We start from the raw sequence: 20,184 nt of genomic DNA on the forward strand, positions 1-20,184 counted from the left end.
ATGTCGACCTGTCTTGCAGGGAGACCCTGGATGTTGACCTGTCTTGCAGGGTGACCCTGGATGTCGACCTGTCTTGCAGGGTGACCCTGGATGTTGACCTGTCTTACTAGTAAGACATGGGTTATCCTGGTAGATAACTTACACATATGTTACTAATGTACAGTAATTTGTGTACCTAAATATATTTACTAGGCACGAAACCCAAGGGAAGTGTCTTGAGGTCAGCAATTCAGTGGTGTATGACCCTTGTGGGCTTAGCACTTAATTATGATTATAATTGAGGTCAGAATAAGTAAGTAAGTAAGTAAGTAAGTTTATTCAGGTATACACAAATACAGTTACATAGAATTATCATACATAGCAGCATATGTGTAGAGAACCTGGGATAACCCAAAAAAGTCAGACAGAGTGACTTATTTCCATTGGGCTCTTGATCCAAGGAACTATACTTAACCCTCCATCTCCCTTGAATCAAATCTGAATGCCTGTCACTCCCTTCCAGGCATTATTAGACCCCTGTTTAGCTTAGTGTATCCCCCTGGCTCAAAAAAAAAAAAAAAAATTACCAAGTGAGCTACAGCAAATCATTACATTTTAGACTGACTCTTAAGAACCATCACCTCAAATATAAATTAGTAATGACATTCTGTGGTGTAGCTTTTTTCACAAGTCCCCCATGATCAGACGCTGTAGATGCAACCTCTTCTCCTAAATTAAAAGTTGGAAATTATAACATAGCAACCACAATGCCAGTAAACTAAATATTATGTAAACAGATTCAGTGTTCTAGGTAGTAGGTTGGTAGACAGCAACCGCCCAGGGAGGTACTACCATCCTGTGGTAGTAGGTTGGTAGACAGCAACCGCCCAGGGAGGTACTACCATCCTGTGGTAGTAGGTTGGTAGACAGCAACCGCCCAGGGAGGTACTACCGTCCTGCCAAGTGAGTGTAAAACAAAAGCCTGTAATTGTTTTACATGATAGTAGGATTGCTGGTGTCTTTTTTTCTGTCTCATAAACATGCAGTTTAAAAACTGTAGTGTAAAGCACCCTTCTGGCAAGACAGTGATGGAGTGAATGATGGTGAAAGTTTTTCTTTTTCGGGCCACCCTGCCTTGGTGGGAATCGGCCGGTGTGATAATAAAAAAAAAAAAACATGCAAGATTTCAGGTAAGTCTTGCTACTTCTACTTGCACTTAGGTCACACTACACATACATGTACAAGCATATATATACACACACCCATCTGGGTATTCTATTTTCCTTCTAGTTTATTTCCTCTTACCTCCATGGGGAAGTGGAACAGAATTCTTCCTCCGTAAGCCATGCGTGTTGTAAGAGGCGACTACAATGCCGGGAGCAAGGGGCTAGTAACCCCTTCTCCTGTATAAATTACTAAATTTGAAAAGAGAAACTTTTGTTTTTATTTTTGGGTCACCCTGCCTTGGTGGGATGCGGCCAGTTTGTTGAAAGAAAGAAGAAAGATTCAGTGTTGCTTCAAAGTCCTCTTTTCTCTCTCTCTCTCTCTATCACTATCTCACTCTCTCTCTCTCTCTCTCTCTCTCTCTCTCTCTCTCTCTCTCTATCACTATCTCACTCTCTCACATTCACTCTCACTCTCACTCTTTCACTTTTTTTTTTTTTTTACACAGGGTTTGACAAAGTTAGGTTAAGGATCCCTGGATTTACTGACATGCTATTTACAGGTTAAGGATTCGTAACTTTATTGACAAGCTAAGAGCTGTTACCTACATCAGCTCATTTGAAAGCATTTTTATTGTTATGAAACAAACAAGTAGGGAACAGGATGAAGTTGGAGCCATCTGTGGTCCAGCATTTTCATTTGATCAACTGACTATCTCATTGACATCATTACGCTGTACGATTGTGTTCCATACTCGAGTCATCTTGGAGATAAATGATCTCAGACGAAGTGATGTTCTGGAGAAGGGTACAGCCAGAGTGAAGTTGCTGCTTTCTGCCCGTCTTGTGGCATAAAAGCTTGTTTCACGCTGTCCTCGAAGTGGATCCAAGCATGGTACTTTGACAATATTGGCCTTGTACATAACAGTAAGGCCACCCACATCCCTCCTGTGTTGAAGGTTCTGCTGAAATGACAGATCTATCCAGGACTGGTCCAGGCGAGAGATGAGACGTCTTGCTCTGTTCTCTACTCTGTCAAGCAGTCGCAGATGAGAGGGGGGGCAGGCAAACCAAGAAAGTGGAGCATACTCAAGGTGTGGGCATACTTGTGCCTCGTACAGAATCTTGCATCCCCTACTGTCAAGCAGATGCGAGATATGGTGAAGTGCTGTAAGCTTCCTGGCTGCCTTGTTTGCAAGATTTACAATGTGGTTCTTCATGGTCAGTTTGGAGTCAAATTTCACCCCAAGGATATCAACTTTTTCTCCAGGTGCCAACATCCTCCCATTCATCCTTACTGCTGCACCAGCATTACCATCATGGTGCCTAGAGACCATCATTTGTGTTTTCTCAGGTGCAAATGTTACTTGCCATCTATTTCCCCAAGCTGATATAGCTCTTAGCTGGTGATTGATGTAGCTTAGAGCAGCTGGCATTTCTTCTCTTGGGTAAGTGAATGTCAGTGTACAGCCATCTGCATATGCATGGGATTCTGGGATGAGATGAAGAAGGTCATTGAAGTAGACATTCCATAACAATGGTCCCAGCACGCTTCCTTGTGAAACACTTGCCCCAGTAAGATGTCTTGCTGATTCCATTCCATTGAGAACTACCCTTAGAGATCTACCATGAAGGTAATCACTGAGGAGACATAGCACAGAGCCTGCAATTCCCAGAGCTTGCAGTTTTGCTAAGAGGCCCTGGTGCCACACCCGGTCGAAAGCACCAGCAATGTCCAGTGCTACCACACAGCTGACTTTGGATTCATCCAGTGACTGGTGCCACTTAGTGGAGAGGTTTAACAGATCAGCAGCAGAGTAACCTTTCCTGAAGCCATATTGATGGTCACAAAGTAGTGAACAGTAGTCAAAAAGCTCTGTCATTTGTCTTGAGATTATTGTCTCAAGGATCTTGCCAGTGATTGACAGGAGTGACACTGGTCTGTAGTTGCTGATTTCTGCTCTGCTCTTCTTTTTGTGAACAGGGACTACATTTGCCTCTTTCCACATAGAAGGCCATTTACACTGTACTAGGCAGTGCTAAAAGATGTGAGTTAGAGGTGCTGCTAGCTGGTCTGCACATCTTCTCAGCAATCTTGGGCTCAGCTTGTCTGGGCCCACAGCCTTTTCTTGGTCAAGCGATTTAAGAAGGAAATGCACCTCCTCCTGCCTTATCGTCACCACTTGACAGTTTTGACACAGTTCTTGCAGCTAGCCAAGGAGGGTCCCTTACTGGATCAAGAACTTGCATTTTGGTAGCTAAGTGTTTGGTAAAAAGGTCTGCTTTCACTTGACTACCAGTAGAGGTGGTCCCATCCTGTTGATTTAGAGGTGGAATGAGTTCATCAGGCAGATAACCTTGTCTGTCCTTGGCCAGGGACCACTAGGTTTTGGAGCCTACCCTACCTGATGCTAGCTTTCTTTTTGTGTCCACCTCCCATTTAGCAATGGCCCACTTTTGAACGTCACCCATATGCCTACAGGCTTGCCTGTGCAAGTTCCTGTTATAGGTGGTAGGATGTCTCTTATACCTTCACCATGCCTTGTACTTAGCAGTAGCAGCCTCTCTACAAGGAAAGCCAAACCAAGGCTGATCTGTAGGCTTCATCACATATTGCCGGTGAGGAATGTGTTCTTGTTGTAGATTAAGGATGTGTCCAGTGAAGGCTTTCACTTGGTTGTCAACATCCCCTTGGAGAAGAGCATTCCAATCAGTGGTGGCTCTCACTCTCACTCTCTCATTCTCTTTCACTCTCACTCACTCACTGTCACTCTCTCTCTTACTCTCTCACTCTCAATCTCTTTCACTGTCACTCTCTCACTCTCTCTCTTTCTCCTATATATTTGCTGTAAAAATTTTGAAGATGGGGACTTCCAAAGTGGACTTGGTCAGAAAATCAATGATTATTGTTATAATTATAAGTAAGTGCTAAACCCATAAGGGCCTAAGGCTCGTGTAACATTCACTTGTGACTTTCTTAACAACAAAATACTGGCTTTGAGGATGAGCTGGTACACTAAAACATGTAGTAATTATTTCACTATTATTATTACAATCAAAACTAAGCAATAAACCCACCAGGGTCAAACAGCGCTGTTGTTTGACTATAGAGCTGACATTTTGTTCCTTACTGTATTAGCGCTCCCTATTATATCAATATAGGAATGAAATAAACGTTTTTCAGTACATATATATTTTTTCAACAGGTCAGGTACAGTTCCTTGGATCAAGAGCCCCTCACTGACAGAGGAAACTCTTCTGAGTTGCATGCTTTAGCTAATATATGTCATCATCCATCCATTATTACAATAAAAACCAGGCACTAAACCCATAAGGGTCATACAACGCTGGCATTGTCCATCCATTAAGATTTTGTGGAAGTTGTGCTGCCCTACTGACACAACAATTATTAATTTCTTTTTTGAATACCCTCGGTATCCTGAGACAATCACATTTTAGATTTAGATTTCACCATCTACATAATTTTGAAGTGCACTTCATACCAACACTGGCTGACTGCTTAATGGCTAATGTAACCAAAGTAATGATAATCAATATTTAGACATGTGGCTTAAAATGTCTGGTCATGCCTGTTAATAAATGATCAACTTGCACTTACGCCCTGCATGATTTCTTTAACAACCACCAGACGAAGAGGGACGACTTAAAACTAAGTTCTCAGGACTCCACCACTAACTTGTCAATGCTCTCCTTCACCAGTGGAAGGTGTTGCCACACTAGGTCCGGAGTGTTGTACACTGATGAATCCACCTGTAAATATACATCATGAGCTGTAACAATTTATATCTAGGTGAGGACAAATAGGAAGCAGGTCTGTCTGGCACTCAGCAGACTGAGGATCAAGCCTCCATCACGTCTTCGGCTGAATGACAAACATGGGTATAGCATTTTTTATTATTTTATTATTATTAACATATTGGCCGTTTCCCACCAAGGCAGGGTGGCCCGAAAAAAGAAAAACTTTCATCAGTGTTCACTCCATCACTGTCTTGCCAGAGGTACGCTTACACTACAGTTATAAAACTCTAACATTAACACCCCTCCTTCAGAGTGCAGACACTGTATTTCCCATCTCCAGGACTCAAGTCCGGCCTGCCGGTTTCCCTGAATCCCTTCATAAATGTTACCTTGCTCACACTCCAACAGCACGTCAAGTCATAAAAACTATTTGTCTCCATTAGCTTCTATCTAACATGCTCATGCATGCTTGCTGGAAGTCCAAGCCCCTCACACACAAATCTTCCTTTACCCCCTCCCTCCAACCTTTCCTGAGCCGACCCCTACCCCACCTTCCCTCCACTACAGATTTATACACTCTTGAAGTCATTATATTTTGTACCATCTTCTTTACATATCCAAACCATCTCAAAAACCCCTCTTCAGCCCTTTGGGTAATAGTTTTAGTAATCCTGAACCTCTTCCTAATTTCCAAACTACGAATTCTCTGCATTATATTCACACCACACATTACCCTCGGACACGACATCTCCACTGCCTCCAGCCTTCTCATTGTTATAACATTCACCACCCATGCTTCACTCGCATATAAGAGTGTTGGTGTAACTATAGCACTTAAAATGAATTAAGTAACAATCTGTAAATCTTGGCCCTTCGAGGAAGAGTGGGTACCTTGATATTGATGAAAAGCTCTTATTCCAAGTATGTAACTGGAACTGTCCTCCCATTCCCCTGTATAACCCTTTAACTGTCCAAACGTAGATCTACATAATCACATGTAGCGCTCCGACCTTGATTTTCTCCATGAGAAAGCATGTAAAAAAACGTAGATCTACGCTCAGAGCACTACACGAGTGAACGTAGATCTATGGTTGGACAGTTTAAGGGTTAAATCTAAATACCCACTCTAATTCTCAGGTGCTGTATAGCCCCTACAGATTTAATGGTTTCCATGAATTTGATAATATACACCTACCATCCGACTTACGACCTGCTCGACTTACGACCACTCGACTTACGACCGTGTTTTTTATGCCAAATTTCTGGGAAATAAACAACTATTTGTGTTGTACACAGTGTTTATCCTAAACCTTACAGTATAAAATACAATACTAACAACATAAAAAGTAAAGTAAAACATGAAATACCAAAATAAAACAATAAAATAAAGTCATTTAAAAAAAAAAAAAAAAATTCTCTTATGAAAAGATAGAGAATCTTTTCCCGATCATCAGGACATCAAAAGTTTGAAATTTGATGGAAAACTTACGGAATTATGCTCTCACAAAGTTAGCGGTCTCGGGGATATTTACGCATCGGCGATTTTGCCCACTTTGATCCCCATTTTCGGCCAATTCCACTGTACTAGTCGACAAAAAACATGAATATTTCGCTAGAACTCCATTTTCTCTATCGAATGGGTGTAAGAAACCACCCATTTATGAAATTCAACTATCCAGTACAGTGGTCAGAATTTAGCAATTTTGCCAATTTCATACAAATTTCAAAAGATGCCAATTTCTGAATAGGGTCCAGAATAAGCAAGAAAGACATTCCTGGCACTAAAATGACATTTCCTCTGTTCATTAGTCATGTCTCAAGGCCCCTCTTATATTCTTTTGCTTTCCACTTTGAATTTTTATTCTCACAAAAAATATAAGATTTACTGTTATGCAGACTACTGCATTAGTGTAAAAAATGGTATAAATATTATTGGCGCACTTGTGAAAGAATATTAGACTCACCAGTTGACGTGTATTGGACCATTGGCACGATTTGTTTACTTTTGAAATTTGGTAAAAATCGAACATTTCTGCTACTTTGAGCTCAATTTCAAGGTATCTTTCATTGTAAAACCAGTCAAAATCATCTCAATTTCTGTAAGATGACTTCCATTCTATAAAATGAGACCAAGAAAACTAGAATACAACAATAAATACCATACGAAAATACAGTACAAAGTCGCTGTTTTATTCCAAAAAAACGGTCAAAGTTTTATTTTTCTCATTATGCACTGTGTGCTGCAAGATTTTTTTTTTGGCTGTGCACACTGACCACATAGACCCATTCTTTCATATGAAGGCCTACCAGCTTTCTCCCACTAGATTTGAGGGAGCTAGAATTTAGGCGTACTAGTAAGTCAAAAACCCTGGGTCGTAAGCCGTACTAGTACGTCCGAAACCCTCAAAGGGTTAATGACATGCCCATGCACTCTGCCCCAGGCCCAAACTGGTGGAACTCCGTGTTCATCAAGAACTGCAAGAAGTCCCATCGCGTGCCTTCAGCACTTTATGGAGAGGGAGCATGGACACGGGGGTCATCCCACACTCACTAAAAACAACAGACATAGCCCCACTCCACAAAGGTGGCAGTAAAGCAATTGCAAAGAACTACAGACCGATAGCACTAACATACCATATCATAAAAATATTTGAGAGGGTTCTAAGAAGCAAGGTTAAGAGCAGGTTGCTCCTGCCTGTCCCAGCTACTGGACCACTATGACAAGGTCCTGGATGCTGTAGAGGATAAATAAAATACAGATGTAGTATACACAGATTTTGCAAAAGCTTTCGACAAGTGTGACCATGGCGTAATAGCACACAAAATGCTGGATAAAAGAATAACGGGAAAAGTTGGTGGATGGATCTACAACTTCCTGACAAATAGAACACAAAGAGTAATAGTAAACAGAGTAAAGTCTGAGGCAGCCATGGTAAAAAGCTCTGTTCCACAAGACGCAGTACTCGCTCTCATTCTATTCCTCATTCTCATTTCTGACATAGACAGAGATATAAGCCATAGCTCCATGTCTTCCTTTGTGGATGACACCTGGATCACCATGACAGTGACCGCCATCGAAGACACTGCGAGACTCCAAGCAGATATCAACCAAATCTTCGAATGGGCCACTCAGAACAATATGACGTTCAATGAGGAGAAATTTCAACTACTCAGATATAGAAAATTTGAAGAAATTAAAAATGTGTCAGGGTATACCACAAATTCTAACCATGCAATAGAGTGGAAAAGTAATGCGAAGGACCTGAGAGTTATAATGTCAGAGGCTCTTGCCTTCAAAGACCACAACAATATACATGTATCAACCTCATCCGCTAGGAAAATGACAGGATGGATAATGAGAACCTTTAAAACTAGGGACGCCAGGCCCATGATGATTCTCTTCAAATCGCTTGTGCTCTCTAGGCTGGGATACTGCTGTACACTAACTGCCCCCTTCAAGGCTGGCGACAATGCAGACCTGGAGAGTGTACAAAGAACTTTCACGGCACACATATCTGCGATAAAGCACCTAAACTACTGGGAACAGTTGAAGGTCCTTGATCTGTATTCCCTTGAATGCAGGCGAGAGAGATACATGATAATATACACTTGTATAAAGGCAAAGGGGACAAAAGAGAGTGCAAAAATTATAGGGGGATAAGTTTGGTAGAGTTATAATTGAAAGAATTAAGAGTAAGACGGAGAATAGGATAGCAGATGAACAAGGAGGCTTTAGGAAAGGGGTGTGTGGACCAGGTGTTTACAGTGATGCCTTCTCTTGAGCAACTTTACCAGCAGCTGAGAGAGGAGCTCAGAGTTGCTAAGATGGAGATACGGCGATTAACGGAGGAGAACAAGAGGTCTTTGTGGCATTTATGGATTTGGAAAAGGCGTATGACAGGGTGGATAGGGGGGCAATGTGGCAGATGTTGCAGGTGTATGGTGTAGGAGGTAGGTTACTGAAAGCAGTGAAGAGTTTTTACGAGGATAGTGAGGCTCAAGTTAGAGTATGTAGGAAAGAGGGAAATTTTTTCCCAGTAAAAGTAGGCCTTAGACAAGGATGTGTGATGTCACCGTGGTTGTTTAATATATTTATAGATGGGGTTGTAAGAGAAGTAAATGTGAGGGTCTTGGCAAGAGGCGTGGAGTTAAAAGATAAAGAATCACACACAAAGTGGGAGTTGTCACAGCTGCTCTTTGCTGATGACACTGTGCTCTTGGGAGATTCTGAAGAGAAGTTGCAGAGATTGGTGGATGAATTTGGTAGGGTGTGCAAAAGAAGAAAATTAAAGGTGAATACAGGAAAGAGTAAGGTTATGAGGATAACAAAAAGATTAGGTGATGAAAGATTGGATATCAGATTGGAGGGAGAGAGTATGGAGGAGGTGAACGTGTTCAGATATTTGGGAGTGGACGTGTCAGCGGATGGGTCTATGAAAGATGAGGTGAATCATAGAATTGATGAGGGAAAAAGAGTGAGTGGTGCACTTAGGAGTCTGTGGAGACAAAGAACTTTGTCCTTGGAGGCAAAGAGGGGAATGTATGAGAGTATAGTTTTACCAACGCTCTTATATGGGTGTGAAGCGTGGGTGATGAATGTTGCAACGAGGAGAAGGCTGGAGGCAGTGGAGATGTCATGTCTGAGGGCAATGTGTGGTGTGAATATAATGCAGAGAATTCATAGTTTGGAAGTTAGGAGGAGGTGCGGGATTACCAAAACTGTTGTCCAGAGGGCTGAGGAAGGGTTGTTGAGGTGGTTCGGACATGTAGAGAGAATGGAGCGAAACAGAATGACTTCAAGAGTGTATCAGTCTGTAGTGGAAGGAAGGCGGGGTAGGGGTCGGCCTAGGAAAGGTTGGAGGGAGGGGGTAAAGGAGGTTTTGTGTGCGAAGGGCTTGGACTTCCAGCAGGCATGCATGAGCGTGTTTGATAGGAGTGAATGGAGACAAATGGTTTTTAATACTTGACGTGCTGTTGGAGTGTGAGCAAAGTAACATTTATGAAGGGATTCAGGGAAACCGGTAGGCCGGACTTGAGTCCTGGAGATGGGAAGTACAGTGCCTACACTCTGAAGGAGGGGTGTTAATGTTGGAGTTTAAAAACTGTAGTGTAAAGCACCCTTCTGGCAAGACAGTGATGGAGTGAATGATGGTGAAAGTTTTTCTTTTTCGGGCCACCCTGCCTTGGTGGGAATCGGCCAGTGTGATAATAAAAAAAAAAAAAATACACTTGGAAGGTCCTGGAGGGACTGGTACCAAACCTGCACACGAAAATCACTCCATATGAAAGCAAAAGACTCGGCAGGAGATGCAACATTCCCCCGATGAAAAGCAAGGTTACCACAAGTACACTGAGAGACAACACAATAAGTGTTCAGGGCCCAAGACTGTTCAATTGCCTCCCAGCATACATAAGGGGGATTACCAATACACCCCTGGCTGTCTTCAAGAAGGCACTGGACAGGCACCTAAAGTCAGTACCTGGCCAACCGGGGTGTGGTTCGTATGTCAGCTTGTGTGCAGCAAGCAGTAACAGCCTGGTTAATCAGACCCTGATCCACCATGAGGCCTGGTCTCAGACCGGGCTGTGGGGGGCATTGACCCCCAAAACCCTCTCCAGGTAAACCATTGTCAAGCAACATGGCTGCTTGACAACAGTCAACTAAGTATGTTGCAGTGCCAGTAGGGAAGGTGGACAACAGTGTCACTAAGGGACCTGAGGATCACACAAGTGCCGCTACAGCTCGGCCCAGCTACTAGTACACTGGTTTGCGTGTGGCCAGTAATAACAGTTTGGGTGATCAGGCTCTGATCCACCATGAGGCCTGGTCATGGACTGGGTCACAGGAGTGTTGACCCCCACAACACTCTCCAGGTATATTACATCAAGGATGAGGAACTAATTACACTATAAAGGTACTCCTCGAGTTATCATATTTCGACTTTACAATGGTGCAATCACAATTACAGTGGAACCTCAAATTTCGAACTTAATCCGTTCCAGGAGGTAGTTCTAAAGTCGAAAAGTTTGAAAGGCAAAGCAATATTTCCCATAAGAAATAATGGAAATACAATTAATCCGTTCCAAAAACCCAAAAATATTCACACAAAAAATACATTTTATAGAGATTAATTACAGCTTTACGTACACACAACAAATACTATAGTGTACAATTATGTATTAATAAATTTAAATAAACATATAAAATAACATTTTTACTTACCTTTATTGAAGATTGGTGATGGCATCTGGAAGATAGGGAGGAGAAGAGAGGGAGTTGGGGTTAGTGTTTGGAAGGAGAATCCCCCTCCATGAGGACTTCAGGTAAAGCACTCTCTGGGGCTACTTCCCTTCTCTGTCTTTTAATGCCACTAGGACTAGCTTGAGAGTCACTGGACCCCTGTCTCACAAAATAACTGTCCACAGTCCTCTGTTTCTGGCGCCTCTTTAAGATTTCCCTAAAATGGGACATGGTTCTGTCACTGAACTTGTTGCAAAGATGGCTTGTTTCAGCTTGCTCAGGGTGGTACTTCTCCACAAACATTTGGACATCATTCCACTTGGTGTAAATCTTGTTTTTCCCATACATCCTGGCAAGGTCAACAAGTCGCATACCACTCTCATACTTCTGTATTATTTTCTTCTTCACATCTATGGTGTTTTCTCACTTTCTTTACCACAGGGGTACCACTAGCAAGTTTCTTTGGGCCCAATGTAGCTTATTTCACAGTCCCACAAGCACTAAACACAATGAATTTATCGTAAAATGTTCGAATGAGAGCACAGGTTAGTGTTCACTCAAGCATCAACAAAGCCAGACTGGCTCACGGCGCCTGCGTGGGGACTCGGACAGAGCAGGCTGGCGGACAGGTCTGGTACCCGGCGATTTGAAAGAAGGGGCAAGTTCGATAATAGGGACAAAGTTGGTTTGAAAAAAGCGGTCAATTTTCGAAGAGTTCGATAAGCGATACGTTCGAATTTTGAGGTTCCACTGTACTTTGGAGATGAAACTTGAGATAATTACCCAGCAGGAAGTTGGCAAGATGGTAACTTTTATTCATTTATTTACTTTTCAATATTGCTATTTAGTTACTTACAGTAATTATTTGTTTACTTATTCAGTAACAGTAGTTATTTGTTTACTTATTTAATTATCATATTCATATTCAACTTACGATATTTTCAACTTACAACAAATTCATCATAATGTAACACCATTGTAAGTCGAGGAGCATCTGTACATACAGGAGCCTCGTAAGAGTGACAACTGCTTACAATGTAAAAAATAATTACTCTTTTACTCTATAATTTACAATGCAAAATAATTACTCTTTTACCCTGTAATTTACAATGTAAAATAAAACTCTTTTTTCCCTATAACTGACAGTGTTATACAGCAAGTTTCATGCTAACCAAAAACAACACGACTTACTCGCAACTTGGAGATTGGGGCCTCTCTTGTTGACGTTTCCCGGAGTATATATGAGGCACCAACGGGGCTGTAGAGTCTGGTGTCATTCACTCTGACTATCACCTGGTCCACCCGCAAGTAGTGACGGAATACCACAAAGAACCCGCTGGGCATCACTCGCTGTAAGGTCAGACATGCCTGTTCAATCTACCTCTCTGAGATCATTATACAGGACAGCCCCCGTTTCAACAGCTGTTATGTTCCTGACTCCCGACCATAAGCGAATATTGCCAGTGGATAGAAAACGTTTTTCTTTATCAAATGCATCTCAAATACCTGATAACATGTTTATACTATCATATATTAAGTGCTTTATACAGCTAAGCATAAAAAACAGATACAAAAATAAAATAATGACACAGTACATACATGTACAATACTTACATTAACCCGTAAACGGTCCAAACATATATATACGTTTTTTCAACATTTGAAAGTATGTATGTAAAAAAAGTAGATCTTCTTTTTTTTTTTACATTTGAAAATGTGTAAAAAAACTTTGATCTACTTTTTTTTTGTTATATTTGAAAATATGTAAAAAAAACGTAGATCTACTTTTGTAGCACTACACATGTGAACGTAGATCTGCTTGGACCGTTTACGGCTTAATACAGCCTCTCCTCACTTAACGACGGAGCATACTATAATGGTAGTGAGTTTGTGTCAACCATCTTTGATACTGTTTTAATTTCTCCTTTGTACCATTTATAAAATTTTTGGTATATTTTTAAATGTTGATACAGTTGTGTACTGTATATTGTATTAACCCTCTCAGGGTCCCCAGGCACTCTCCCAGACTTGTTCTCAGGGTCGCCCAAATTTCAAAAAAAAAAAAAAATTTATTTTTACTTATGAAAAGACAGAGAATCTTTTCCCGGTTATAATGACACCAAAAGTATGAAATTTGATGGAAAACTTACAGAATTATGCTCTCGCGAAGTTAGCGGTCTCGACGATGTTTATGCATTGGCAATTTTGGCCACTTTGAGCCCTATTTTCGGCCAATTCCAGTGTACTAGTTGAAAAAAATCATAACTATTTCGCTAGAAATCCATTTTTTCTATCGAATGAGTACAAGAAACCACCCATTTACTGATTTCAACTATCCAATAGTGGCCAGAATTTAGCAATTTTGCCAATTTCACACAAATTTCAAAAGATGCCAATTTCCAAATAGGGTCCAGAATAAACAAGAAAGACATTCCTGACACTAAAATAACATTTCCTCTGTTCATCAGTCACGTCCCCACGCCCCTCTTACATTCTTTTGCTTTCCACTTTGAATTTTTATTCTCACAAAAAATAGAAAATTTACTGTTATGTAGACTACTGCATTAGTGTAGAAACGGTATAAATAATATCAGCGCACTTGTGAAAGAATATTAGACTCACCAGTTGTCGTGTATTGGACGCTTGGCATGATTTGTTTACTTTTGAACTTAGGTAAAATCAAACATTTCTGCTACTTCGAGTTCAATTTCAAGGTAATTTTTATTGTAAAACCAGTCAAAATCATCTCAATTTCTGTAATATGTCTTCCATTCTATAAAATGAGACCAGGAAATCTAGAATACAACAATAAATAGCATATGAAAATACAGTGCAAAGTCGCTGTTTTAATCCAAAAACACGGTCAAAGTTTTTTTTCCTCATTATGCACTGTGTGCTACAGGATTCTTTTTATACTGTGCACACTGACCACATAGACCCATTCTTTCATATGTAGGCCTACCAGCTTTCTCTCACTAGATTTGAGGGCACTAGAATTTAGGCGTACTAGTACGTCAAAAACCCTGATGCGTAAGCCGTACTAGTACAGTACGTCCGAAACCCTGAAAGGGTTAAACAAAATAGAGGAAATCAGCTTTAATGTACATTATTTAGGTATACATAAACCATACCACGGGCGGGGATAGAACCCGCGATCAGAGAGTCTCAAAACTCCAGACCGTCATTTTAGGTACACATAACAATACACAAATAACCCGCACATAAAAGAGAGAAGCTTACGACGACGTTTCGGTCCGACTTGGACCATTTACAAAGTCACACTAACCAGAAGCGAAGCAGGACGGCTATATATAGGCAGGAAGAGGTGGTGGTAGTAGTAGTAGTAGTAGTAGTAGTAGTAGTAGTAGTAGTAGTAGTAGTAGTAGTAGTAGTAGTAGTAGTAGTAGTAGTTGTACAGAATGGTATATAATACCGACAAGATGAAATTAAGACATGCGCAACACCCGGGCATCCCTATCGTAGATGTTTCACCATCCAGCCAGCCACTGGATGGCGAAACGTCCACAACAAAGGCACCCAGTATGTATACCCAGGTATACATACTGGTCAGGATACACAGACACATGACAGACACACACGACAGATTCTGCTTTTGACTCTCGCCTCAGCAGGTCATAGCAGCTCTCCTTACATACTCAAGTCTCCCTATGACCCCCGTTGGGGAGGGGAACCTTTACAGCGTTGTCTTCGTCTTGACTTGCATGATGAGCTACGCAAACCGTGTAAAGATCAAGCCAAAGAGTGGAACCGTTGATGATTCAACAAAGCTTGCTCTTGCAACTGTTGTGCAGGGATCATTGCATGTTAAATTCAATGCTATTCTGAGGACACTCAAAGAAGCACTCATTGTTGTATGTCACGATGATGCAGAAGCAGAGAAGTTACTCACTACAGAAGTCACCACTACTCTTACTGCTCAAGGATTTACTATTACATCATCTCCTGCCCTCAGGGCAAGAAAATCAGTATTCCTAAAAAAACTGGATAAAATTTTGACCTCTCAACCAATTGCTGAACTCAAGTCATCTATTAAAACTCAAAATACTTGGGCTACTGTTGACAGTATTACCAAAATCCCGAATGCATCGTCTATGCTCAAGGTCACCTTTACCGACGTGAACATGGCTGCCACTGCTCTGAACGAAGGTCTTGCTGTTTACTACTACTACATCAGTCCCACCTACATAGAAGCAGAAAGATACCACTACATCCAACATTGCTGGAACTGTTATTCTTATCTTCACACCACCAAAGCATGTCTAGTAAAAGACAAGAAGTTCTGCACTACATGTGGTAGTGAGGGACACACCTTCAGTTCCTGTACCGCTGCTGCTCCAACACAACCAGTGTGTTTAAACTGCAAGAGTAATGATCACCATACATTGGCAGCAAAATGTCCTACAAGAAAGGATATTATGAAGAAAACACAAGATGCAGCAAAGAAAAAATCTACCAACAACACACCAACGTATGCCGCAATTGCGAAGTTGCAAGCAGATACTACAAAATTACTTCAAGCATCTACTCAGCCCGCCTCCACCACCACCACCATCACTCCAACATGTGACATAACGAAGATCCATTATTGTCTACTATACGCTCACATGCAGAACATGGCTGTACCTGGATCCCCTGCTGCAGAAGGTCCATCAACACCACCAACTAGTGATGTCACTCTAACAATGTCCAATGAGAAGCCTCCACCGCCACCACTCCTCACTGAATCCAACCAATCAGAAGCCTTGCCACCAGAAACATCTTCTAATTCGTCTACTGAAGTTGACAATGTATCTACACTTCCAAATTCAACACTTCTTGAAACTGACCAATCAACGACTTCACCTGTCTATTACTCTAAGGATGAACAACAATATAATAAGATACGTGGATTTGCTTTCTACACTACTCCTGATTATCCTAAAGAAATGGATGCACAGACATTGATCCCCCTCCTCCAGAGTGAAGAAGTCAAGTACGTCGTTTGTCCATCACATTTTCTTTACCTTAGAGAACTTATCAATGTCCATAATTCTCCAAAGATCGACCAAGATTGCAAATTTAGAATCAGGCACATGCCAATACAGAAGTTCCAGACTCAAGCTGACCACCACCAATACAACTCAACCTGCTTACTGCCTTCAGACACTCCCAGCTCCTGCCACTGCCTTCGTCATCCTCTCCTAGAGAGCCAAGTAATGACATCACTCAAGCCTCTCCATCTACGCCTCCAGTACTTCGGTCCCACATGTCCCAAAGTGGTTGGGCCACCTGCCTTGATTCCTCCTCTTCCCCTCCTTCCCATCCTTTTCCAGTTATTTCCATCCTTCCTTATCCTTCTTCCTTCCTAACTTACGACAGCTCTCGTCGTCTTCGATTCGATTCGAAATACTGGTCAGGGAGCCCGTCGTAAGTCCGAGTCATTGGTAAACAAGTACGTCGCTAGGTGAGGAGAGGCTGTATACAGTCCAAGCTGACATCAATGACATACTACTACTACGTATATAGAAAGTTGCTTGTTATGCAGAGTATTTCAGGTAAATTAGGTCAGTTTTGCCCCCAGGATGCAATCCACACCAGTCAACTAACACCCAGGTACCCACTTTACTGATGGGTGAACATAGACAACCGGTGTAAGGAAACACACCCAATGTTTCCAACCTTACCGGGAATCAAACCTGGACCCTCTCCATGTGAAGCGAGAGCTTTTGCCACCTGGCCATGGGTTACATCTGCCACATTACTCCCCTATCCACCCTATCATATGCCTTTTCTAAATCCATAAATGAAATGAAAACACCCCTACCTTTATCTAAATATTGTTTACTTATATGCTTCAATGTAAACACTTGATCTACACATCCTCTACCCATTCTAAAGCCTCCTTGTTCATCTGCAATCCTGATCTGTCTTACCTCTAATTCTTTCAATAATAACCCTACCGTACACTTTACCTGGTATAGTCAGTAAGCTTATTCCTCTATAATTTTTACAATCTCTTTTGTCCCCCTTTCCCTTATATAAAGGGACTATACATGCTTTCTGCCAATCCCTAGGTACCTTCCCCTCTTTAATACACTTATTAAACAAAAATACCAACCACTCCAACACAATATACCCCCCTACTTTTAACATTTCTGTCATGATCCTGTCAGCTCCAGCTGCTTTACCCAAAAATATTCAACACAATTTACAATAGTCTTCATATCCATCTATGACAGCTGCATTGACTGTGCTGCAGTCACTTGGGAACCCATGAGGAAGATGACTTACAAGTCTAGCATCATGACTTAGGTTAACAATACAGTGAACTCTTGATATACAGTCAAGACTCTATTAGTACAAGTTCAAATAATGCTAATTTTGATTTAGTGCAAAATTTATGCTACCTAGCAAACTCTTGTTTTAATCATAATACAGGAAGTTTTCAACTTAAAACACATTGGGGATCCCCTGTATTGTATATAATAATACATCATACAGCCACTCCTCACTTAACAACAGTTTCGTTCCTAAGACCACTTTGTTAAATGAATTTGTCGCTAAGTGAGGAGCATCATTATTTAGGTATGAATACTGGTCAGAGAGCCCATCGTAAGTCCGAGGCGTCGGTAAATGAGTACGTCACTAAGTGAGGAGAGGCTGCAATGATATTATACTCAATAATGATATAATAATGATATTATACACAGTACAGAAGATTCTCGATGCATTTATAAGTTGGGAACTTAGTGTACACAAACTTACCACTTTCACCACACATCTCGTACTTCCGTTGTCGTCTAACTCGTCTTCATATAAGAAAATTTCTTCATAGAATTTAATTTCCTCTTGTACTCGTAATTTGTCGAGATCGATGCGCTCAGTGGAGGCTTCTGCCTTGAGGCTTCCAGACAGCGTCCCTCTGAAGTTTGTGGTGTACGTCCAGTCGTACGGCTTCACCACCTTCTTGGCAAACTCACAATCTGCTCTGAAGAAAAGGTGTTATGACTGTATAGGTGTTATGACTGTATAGGTGTTATGACTGTATAGGTGTTATGACTGTATAGGTGTTATGACTGTATAGGTGTTATGACTGTATAGGTGTTATGACTGTATAGGTGTTATGACTGTAAAGGTGTTATGACTGTAAAGGTGTTATGACTGTATAGGTGTTATGACTGTATAGGTGTTATGACTGTATAGGTGTTATGACTGTATAGGTGTTATGACTGTATAGGTGTTATGACTGTATAGGTGTTATGACTGTTATGGCTAGCCTTTATAATTGTCCATGATAATTTTATAGGTTGTGTAGCAGTCAGTCTGAAACCCATGAGCACGATGACTTATAAGTCTAGCATCATGACTTAGGTTAACAATACAGTGAACTCTTGATATACAGTCAAGACTCAGTTAGTACTGGTTTGAATAATGCTAACTTTGATTTAGTGCAAAATTTATTAATGCTAGTTTTTCCCCAAAACTCTTTAAATTGTTTGCAAAAATTACATATATACCTGTAGGGCCCCACTTATACAGCAGGTTAGGTTCTAGGCTACTGTAAGGCCCCACTTATACAGCAGGTTAGGTCCCAGGCTATTGTAGGGCCCCACTTATATAGCAGGTTAGGTTCCAAGCTACTGTAAGGCCCCACTTATACAGCAGGTCAGGTTCCAGGCTATTGTAGGGCCCCACTTTTATAGCAGGTTAGGTTCCAGGCTACTGTAAGACCCCACTTATACAGCAGGTCAGGTTCCAGGCTATTGTAGGGCCCCACTTTTATAGCAGGTTAGGTTCCAGGCTACTGTAAGGCCCCACTTATACAGCAGGATAGGTTCCAGGCTATTGTAGGGCCCCACTTTTATAGCAGGTTAGGTTCCAGGCTATTGTAAGGCCCCACTTATACAGCAGGTCAGGTTCCAGGCTATTGTAGGGCCCCACTTTTAAAGCAGGTTAGGTTCCAGGCTACTGCAAGACTCCACTTATACAGCAGGTCAGGTTGCAGGCTATTGTAGGGCCCCACTTTTATAGCAGGTTAGGTTCCAGGCTACTGTAAGGCCCCACTTATACAGCAGGATAGGTTCCAGGCTATTGTAGGGCCCCACTTTTATAGCAGGTTAGGTTCCAGGCTACTGTAAGGCCCCACTTATACAACAGGTCAGGTTCCAGGCTATTGTAGGGCCCCACTTTTATAGCAGGTTAGGTTCCAGGCTACTGTAAGGCCCCACTTATACAGCAGGATAGGTTCCAGGCTATTGTAGGGCCCCACTTTTATAGCAGGTTAGGTTCCAGGCTACTGTAAGACCCCACTTATACAGCAGGTCAGGTTCCAGGCTATTGTAGGGCCCCACTTTTATAGCAGGTTAGGTTCCAGGCTACTGTAAGACCCCACTTATACAGCAGGTCAGGTTCCAGGCTATTGTAGGGCCCCACTTTTATAGCAGGTTAGGTTCCAGGCTACTGTAAGGCCCCACTTATACAGCAGGTCAGGTTCCAGGCTATTGTAGGGCCCCACTTTTATAGCAGGTTATGTTCCAGGCTACTGTAAGGCCCCACTTATACAGCAGGTCAGGTTCCAGGCTATTGTAGGGCCCCACTTTTATAGCAGGTTAGGTTCCAGGCTACTGTAAGGCCGCACTTATACAGCAAGTTAGGTTCTGGGCTAATACCATAAAGCAAATTTCAACATGTTTGCACTATCATATATTAAGTGAGCAATAGAGCTAGGCATAAAAAATGCATATACAATACACACATTACTTTTTATTTTTCTCAACGTTGGCCATTTCCAACCGAGACAGTGCGACTCAAAAAGAGAGAAAAAAAACTTTCACTGTCACTCATACATAATCAGTCTTTGCAGAGGCACTCAGATACGACAGTTTGGAAGTCCCTCGAAACATTACTTACTTTAAAATATTTTCATCCTTACCTTATAGTGAGTAGTGAACATATTTATTGTAGGAAATCTGAATAAATGAAGAATGGCTATAATGGAAAATTGCTCCCACGAGCGAAATGCTGCAAAGTGAAGTGCTGGAA

The 20,184-nt window shown here is 41.6% G+C and overlaps 1 protein-coding gene across 3 annotated transcripts in view; it reads right to left on the reverse strand.

The window, feature by feature from the left end:
* Nucleotides 1–210: 210 nt before the first annotated feature.
* Nucleotides 211–20,184, reverse strand: part of LOC128697307 (TIP41-like protein) — a 52,834-nt gene continuing 32,860 nt past the window's right edge. For 2 of the 3 annotated variants that reach the window (XM_070104176.1, XM_070104175.1), the window contains exons 4-6: nt 17,908–18,130; nt 12,334–12,492; nt 3,826–4,913 (exon numbers count right to left, since the gene is read on the reverse strand). In XM_070104176.1, the coding sequence (XP_069960277.1) occupies nt 4,821–4,913; nt 12,334–12,492; nt 17,908–18,130 (475 nt within the window). In that variant the 3' untranslated portion in view covers nt 3,826–4,820. Of the gene's footprint in view, nt 936–3,825; nt 4,914–12,333; nt 12,493–17,907; nt 18,131–20,184 lie in introns of those variants that run through there. The other variant, XR_011394570.1, reaches the window with a different exon arrangement.

The sequence above is a fragment of the Cherax quadricarinatus genome, chromosome 89 (genome assembly GCF_038502225.1).
Source record: "Cherax quadricarinatus isolate ZL_2023a chromosome 89, ASM3850222v1, whole genome shotgun sequence".
In the NCBI taxonomy this organism is placed as follows: domain Eukaryota; kingdom Metazoa; phylum Arthropoda; class Malacostraca; order Decapoda; family Parastacidae; genus Cherax; species Cherax quadricarinatus.